Source organism: Galeopterus variegatus, unplaced genomic scaffold (genome assembly GCF_000696425.1).
Source record: "Galeopterus variegatus unplaced genomic scaffold, G_variegatus-3.0.2 Scaffold632, whole genome shotgun sequence".
Lineage (NCBI taxonomy): Eukaryota > Metazoa > Chordata > Mammalia > Dermoptera > Cynocephalidae > Galeopterus > Galeopterus variegatus.
The window spans coordinates 396,195-403,978 of NW_007726743.1; the positions used below are offsets into that span (position 1 = coordinate 396,195).

The window sequence follows — 7,784 nt, forward strand, 5'->3', positions numbered from 1 at the left end:
CACCTCGCTCAGCCAGTGAGCGGGAACCGGTCTGTATGTGGGATCCGAACCCTTGGCGGGAGCGCCGCCGTGCTCCCAAGCGGCGCACTGTAGCAGTGCGCCACCGGGCCGGCCCCCCTAATGTCCTTTTTATTATCTTTAGGCAGTTAACATCTTAGTCAGTGGTCTTATGCTATATTTTATTCATGCAGATATTTTTTGAGCATTTACTAGGTATCAGGCACTCGTTTGGGTGCTGAAAAAAAAGCAGTGGACAAAGCAAACAAGTCTCTGCTTACTTGTTACTAATGATAATAATAGGCAGGGGATTGCAGGTTGGCTCAGCTGGTTAGAGCGTGGTGCTCATAACACCAAGGTCCAGGGTTTGATCCCTGTGCTGGCCAGTCACCAAAAAAGAAAGAGAGTGAGAGAGAAAGAAAAAACAATAGGTAATATTTACTGAACATTTATAGTTGTTACATGTTTTACATTATTTAATCTTTTCAAAAAGCTATATGATAGGTAGTATTGTTATCCTATTTTACACAAGTGGTTTAGATATTTGCTTAAGATTGAGGTAAGGACCCAGAAAGGGTCCTAGGATCACACCACTTGTGAAGGGTAACCCTAAGGCTCAAACCCAGGCAGACTCAAAGATAGCCTTCTGCTTTATAATTGCACACACCAGTAGTCCATATTCTTGTAATTATAACTACTGCCCCTTGACTGGAGCACTATAAAATATAAAGGTTGGGTGTTGGGGTTGGTACAGTGCTGTGCTGATTAAGAATTAACCCCCAAACTCCTTTCTGCCATATTCTCCCCACCAGACAGTAATATATACTATGTATCTATAACATATAAAAGTGTTTTTCCAGTGCTATCAAAGGTCATTGTGATAGAGGTATATAGGGTACCTTCATTAAGTTTAATTTCTCATTATTGTGCTTTAAATTTACCAGAATTAAAATATTAAAAGGTGTTTCCCCTTAGTCATACATATCTCTGTGATTTGTGTTGTTTAGTTATTAATCACAATAAATCTGATTGTTTTTCTTCGAACCCTTGGATCCATGAGACCCTTGTAGATTAGATGGTTATCCTGTAGAATCAGCAAGCAAGGCTCAGTAACATGTATCGTCTCTGGTGATTAATTACTGGTGGCAGTGATGTGCTGCACATGTCTGACTCTTTCTTTCTGGGTCTCTTAGCAACAGCTCGAAGAAGAAGCAGCTAAACCTCCTGAGCCTGAGAAGCCTGTGTCCCCTCCTCCTGTGGAGCAGAAACACCGCAGTATTGTCCAAATTATTTATGATGAGAATCGGGTAAGCTCATGCCATCTCTGACAGCACAGGCTTTTAAACCCATTTGATTCTCCTTTTTCTAGTTCTAGATATGTTCTGTTGTAATTTTAATTGTATTAAAAGCAAATTTGTTATAATTTTTAATGTTCGTAAACTTTGGTTGATCAAAGCTTGGTATTTTTTCCTTATATTGAAAGAAAGTTGACAGTTGTGCCTTAAATTATTTAATGTATCATTTTACATTATATATAGTATAAGTATTTAAGAAGTAGAATTTTATCAGCTGAATCCTTCTTCTATTATATAAATACTGGCAAGCAAGTTTGGTAGCACATAATACAAAACAGCCATTCTGTAGTTTTCTACTTTATAAGGGGCATGTAATACCTTTACTGATAGCATTTCAGTAGAGATAGGTTCATTGGATATGAAAATGAACTTCATTATCAGCTTCAAAATTGATAGCTGGGGTGTGGTTTGAACTTATAAAGTTCGAAATAGACTTTCACCTTTAGGTAGACTTTGCTTTTTAGGTTTATTAAAACAATTTCTTTCTTTTTTTTAATTTTTTTATTTGTCTTTTTCGTGACTGGTAAGGGGATCACAACCCTTGGTGTGGTGTCACCCGCACCGCGCTCAGCCAGTGAGCGCACTGGCCAGTCCCATACAGGATCCGAACCCGTGGCGGGAGTGTCGCTGCGCTCCCAGTGCCACACTCTCCCGAGTGCGCCATGGGGCCGGCCCAAAACAATTTCTTCTTTTACACATTTAATTAAAAATGTTAATGGATTTAGGAAAGCCAGGTCTCAATTCAGTGAGTTATTTTTGTAATTTCAAAGTCAGTTTTTGGCCAGAACCCAGCCCAAGAATTTGCAGTTAAAGGGAAACTGATTTCACCTCAATAAAAAGAAAATGTTCCAACAGAGTTTTGTAACAATGGGCTTCCAGAAATCCTCAATCCCCTAAAAATGTTATGCTTTAAATATTGTGGGAGAAAATAGGCTTGTTAGCTAAAGGTGATCATAAAGTAAAAGTTGGAATGGTTTCAGTTTGTTTGCTTTGTAGTGAGTAGATTCATCAGCATCAGCCTGTTTTACACAGCCTGTAACTTTATTTTATTTATTTATTTAATTTATTTATTTATTGTCTTTTTCGTGACCGGTAAGGGGATCGCAACCCTTGGTGTGGTGTCGCCCACACCGCGTTCAGCCAGTGAGCGCACCGGCCATTCCTATATAGGATCCGAACCTGCAGCGGGAGCATCGCTGCGCTCCCAGCGCCGCACTCTCCCGGCCTGAGCCTGTAACTTTATAATAGCCCAGATTCTAAAGGAAATTGGCCTTAGGAAAAGCATAATTAATTAGTTAATTTAATTACTATGAATTGGTAATTAAACTTTTATTGGAGTGATATTGGACTCATATACATGTATGTGTATGTATAGATAGGTAGCTGAGAGTCATCCGATATATAACACTTGTGACAAGGTTAAGTGTCATGGGCAGGTAAAAATATGGACAATTAATATTTTTTTGGCTGGGTTCAAAATTAGTCTTATTTATCAAATGTCCAGAGCAATCTACCTGAAGATAAATCCAATGAAGATGGAGAGCAATAAGGGAAGTGAGTGACAAGGACCACCTCAGGCCATGCCTAGAGGGAGGATGTGGCCCAGGGTCGACACTTGCCGCCTTGAGTCAGGGAAGCCAGAAATATGGGATTTTAATGTGCAGTCTCTTGATTTTTAAATAATACTCTGTAGACCAACACCAAACTTTGGTGGGCTGATGGGCTTCATAGCCAATTTGTGACCTCAGGGATAAAGCAAATAGGGATTAAAGCTGATAACAATGGAAATTTGTTAGTTTTTTAAAAAAGTTTTATAAAATATTGAATTTTTTTTAATATGAGTTAATTTTCAAATAAATTGAATTCAATGATGCTTATTAATTGATCAAATTTTTTAATGAGCCTTGTCTTACAGGCCTAATAAACAATTCAAATATTAGTTAATTCTGTGGTTGCCTCACTGGGATGTGAGGACTGAAAACTATTGAACAAGATCTGATAGAGAATTTAATTTTCATTTGATTTTTTATGTGGATGTTTTTATTAATTAGTACAGTAAATGTTTCATGATGCCCATCAACAAAACTTGAAAACTCCTTTCAGACCTCTTTCTGTTTTAGTGTTTACATTTTTGGTTTGTTGTTCATCCTATGAAGAAAAGGACCAAATTTGAAATCTATCTTAGTGTTAGACTTATCTTCGTACAGTGAAGATTGTTTTTAACTCACAGTAACTGTTGAAGTTATCTTTTCTTTTGTATATATTTTTAATGTACGCTAGCTGTGGTTGCACAGTGCACAGTTCTAGAATCATAGTGGGGGCTCCAAGGGGAGGTGATGAGAGCACCACGGGGCCTGCGCACAGGCCTTCTCACTGCCCACTCAGTGCTCGTTCTGCCTGCCCCGCTGCCTTTGTCAGGCCTTCTCTGCCTCTTAGCTTTTTCTAATGAAGGACCTGATCTATTTCAAGGCCATGGGCAAAAAGAGAACATGGTAATGACAAACGTTCTCTCGTTCCTTGTGTGGCAGCAGTCTCGCTGGAATTAAGCCTGTGTGGCTTAAGAGAGGGACCATTGTCATGTATTTTATTTAGAAAGTTAGTGGGAGGAAGAAAACTGCCCAGAAATGACTGTTAATTTTAAAGTTGGCTTCCTGAGAGAAAAGTGGACTTGCGTCATACTTAAACCTGAAACTAACTTTGCTTAGTCTCAAAGCAGACTACTCTTTTGGACTATTTTTAACAGTTTGATTTGCTACAACCCAGCCCGGTTGTAGGTTCCAAAAATATTCATAAATGTGCTAATTTCAAAACATTATTTCATATAAAAACGTGCATGTTAGGATTTAGTAGAGTAGTTTACAGAAACGTCTTGTGTATAATTTGGGTGATATTCAAGAGAATATGACACCAGAAGAAAAGGGGTTGATAGTAGAGAGTATATATAGTGCCAATGACTTCTAGTCACCTAGTTCAGTATCCTAGGAATTAATCTATTTCTTTTCCTTTGCCACCACATAAATGTTTAGTTTAATCAGTGAAGGGAATCATTCCTACCTTCTAAATATTGGTCTGGTCAGTTGCTTCTCTCCTCCTCATTTGGCATTGGCTTAATTTGAGTCTTTATCTCTCACGTAGTTATTTATTTGTTTATTTATTTTTTTGGCAGCTGGCCAGTATGGGCCTCTGAACCTATGACCTTGGTGCTATAAGGCTGCACTCTAACCAACTGATTTTATCTCTCACGTAGTTATTTATTTGTTTATTTATTTTTTTGGCAGCTGGCCAGTATGGGCATCTGAACCTATGACCTTGGTGCTATAAGGCTGCACTCTAACCAACTGATCTAACTGGCCAGCCCTCACATAGTTATTGAGTCTTCTTCGTTCAGTCTTTTTTCTTTCTAACCATCTTTCACATTTGCATCCCATTACATGGTTCTGCAAATAAAACCTTTTGATGATTTCCCACTTTCTACAGAATAGACCAAACCTTTTATTGGCACTTAATAAATAAAGGTTGCCTAACTGTCTTCCCCTTGCCCCATACTCCCTTCTTAGTGATATCCTACCAGAACAGGTTTTGAGTGTTCATTTGAAGTTGTTAGTACTTTTACCTCACAGTGTTGCCCCTGCCTTCAGGTGGTTCAGTGTTTTGTCTTTCCTATCTGTGTAGTACACTTATACTTCAAGACCCAGCTCTCTATGAAGCCTTTTGAGACCCCCTCATCCTCCTATACTGGGAAGAGTTATCTTTTTAAGTGTTTTGTTATGGTCTACAAGCTCCTGGCACATAGAACATCCTCAACATATGTTTGAGGAATTAATTGTTCTCTTAGCCTTAGAATAAAAATTATAATATTGAAATATGAGGGTTTTAAGTTAAAGTTTTTTCTGCCAAACTATTGATAATTAATCTGTTCTTAGCAAGGAAGATTTCTGTTAGATAGCATTTTGGTCTAGATTATTTTACTTTTGAAAATGGCATGGTAAAAATGTATATGAGGATAATTCAATATTTATTCACTACTGAATACTTTTAGTAATTCAAACTAATCATTTCCTTTACTGTTCAGCTATTACAAAGGTTTCCTTGTTACTAAAAAATATGCTTTTCTTCAGGGAGATAATTTGGTTTACTGCAGTTAAAGATTGATTACGGTACTTTATGTTTTAAAATTTTCATTAAAGACGGTATGAGTTAAAGTATTTAGAATGTTTGGGGGATTTATTTCTAACAGTGAACCTGCACTCAAATTCTCTACATTCTTAATGTCTGTTTGATTTTAAGAATTTACCGATTCTTTAGGTATTGCTTTCAATACAACTGTTATGAAAATACAGTTAGAGAGCATTTCAGCCTAATTGTATAAAAGAAGAATACTTGGAAATAAGGTTAAATTCAGTCTTACATAAGGATTTTTATTTTTGTTATTATTTATTCCACCCATCTGCACACCGAGATAACTATTTTTAAGGAGGTGGTGATTGGCACTTCGGTAATGTAATATTTAATTTTACAGTACTACAATATCTTTATCTCTAGAAAAAAGCAGAAGAAGCTCATAAAATTTTTGAAGGTCTTGGCCCAAAAGTTGAACTGGTAAGTAAGACAATACTTTATAATTTCCAGGGCTTTTTTGTGTAGTAGTTTTTCTTGAGATAAGATGGAATATGATCCATTTACTTTGGGAGAAGAGGGAAGTAGCTGGACAGAAAGTTTGTGATAAAGTTTAAAATAATGGTAAATGAACTTGATTACCTTTGCAGAAGCATCATCCTCAGCATATTTTTGCCTAAACAGCCATTTAATCATTCCAGATAGAAGGAGGAGGAATTAAGAAATAGAAATCTCTTTGACTCATACTATTAGGATGATGGCAGTGCTCAATCTTCCTTTGCCTTTGAAATTAAAAAGCTATGAGTAAATATATTTATTATGGGATATGATAAATTTACAGACTTTCTTATGGGAGTGTCATTATTAGGAGATGGAGTAAACAGAGTTATTCAGGGAACCCCAAAGTCTGGAGGTTTTAGTAGGGCATGTTATTATGTAGACCCATTAGTATTTTACCTAAACTTACATTAAATATCGTTTCTTTGTCTCTTCATGACGTATATACAATATCTTATACATAAATATTTGGTTTATTTTATAGCCTCTCTATAACCAGCCATCAGATACTAAGGTGTACCACGAGAACATCAAGACGTAAGTATTTACCATCTTTGGAGTTCTTCAGTTAAAGACCATATATTCTATAAAGAAATCATTTTTTGCGTTATCTGTTGACATTATTAATGACATAGTGTAGGTGTGTTTTAGATTTGTATAATATGCTGTCGTTTTACTATATGTTATCTTCCTCTGGCTTCTCGGGGGTTGGGGTAACAGCTTTGAGTTTCCGAGGCCAAAAAGTGAAATAAATTATTGCATAAAACTAGCTGGTTTTATAATCTGCTAGTAAAAAGGTGGATACTTAACATTGAAATGGCTTACCTTGAGGCTTGAATTTTTTGCCTCCTGTTTTGTCTTTTTTTCAGTGGAGTACCTGCAAGGCGCATGATGAAGTAAGATAATGAAGCTTTTTCATTTAAGACTAGTGATGACACCGTCCCCCACCAAGCCACATCTGCCATTGCAAAGTAGAAGTGCCACGGATCATTTTATCATTATTCAAAATCCTATTCTAGGGAAATCCCTTCCATGACTCTTGCTAATGACGGTATTTGTAGACCCTTCTGCCATTTAATGTCCTGGTGCCTTGGAAGTGCTCAGTCACCTCATGTGGGTGAGGAGGCTGCTCCAGAATGTAGTTTGCTAGCCTTGCTCATCCTAGTACCAGGCCTTTATGGATGCAGATTTTGGAATAAGAAAATAAGTGAGAAGAAAACCTAGTTTCTTGATCTGATTGAAGTAAGAGAAGAAGCTAGATAGGTATCTCCTTTTTATTTTTATTTTTTTTTAATTATCATAATTTAAGATAATTTTAGGTGAATTATTTTTAGTTTGTGACAAAATTGTGATATTTCTTCTTTATATGTTTTATTAAGTATAACCAGCACATTATAATTATTTACTAGTACAGTTACTAATGGGCACTTTGCTATTTATATATATTTTTCTTTTTTTTTTTTTACATTTCTTACTGAGAGTATGTACAGTAGTTGACTACTTTGCAGAACTGGTGGCAAATATAATTTGCATGGTAGTATGCATGAAAACAATTGAAATTTGAATACTTCTAACTTTTGTTAAGTAAGTGGTTCATAATAAAAGTCATATACTTATGGGTTTTTCTGTGCGATGCTGCTATGGTCTTGGGAACCCTTAGAAGTAGGTTAGGAAAAACTCATATAAAATATACCTTGTTTTGGAACTGTTTAGCTATTTTAACTTTTCTTTTTTTTTTTTTTTTTTTTTTTTTTTTGG

The 7,784-nt window shown here is 36.3% G+C and overlaps 1 protein-coding gene across 5 annotated transcripts in view; it reads left to right on the plus strand.

Annotated features, from left to right (window-relative positions):
* NCOR1 (nuclear receptor corepressor 1) overlaps positions 1-7,784 on the plus strand; it is a 143,760-nt gene that overhangs the window by 29,508 nt on the left and 106,468 nt on the right. For all 5 annotated transcript variants that reach the window (XM_008570807.1, XM_008570809.1, XM_008570808.1 and 2 more), the window contains exons 5-7: positions 1,191-1,304; positions 5,895-5,951; positions 6,511-6,563. In XM_008570807.1, the coding sequence (XP_008569029.1) occupies positions 1,191-1,304; positions 5,895-5,951; positions 6,511-6,563 (224 nt within the window). The remainder of the gene's footprint in view (positions 1-1,190; positions 1,305-5,894; positions 5,952-6,510; positions 6,564-7,784) is intronic.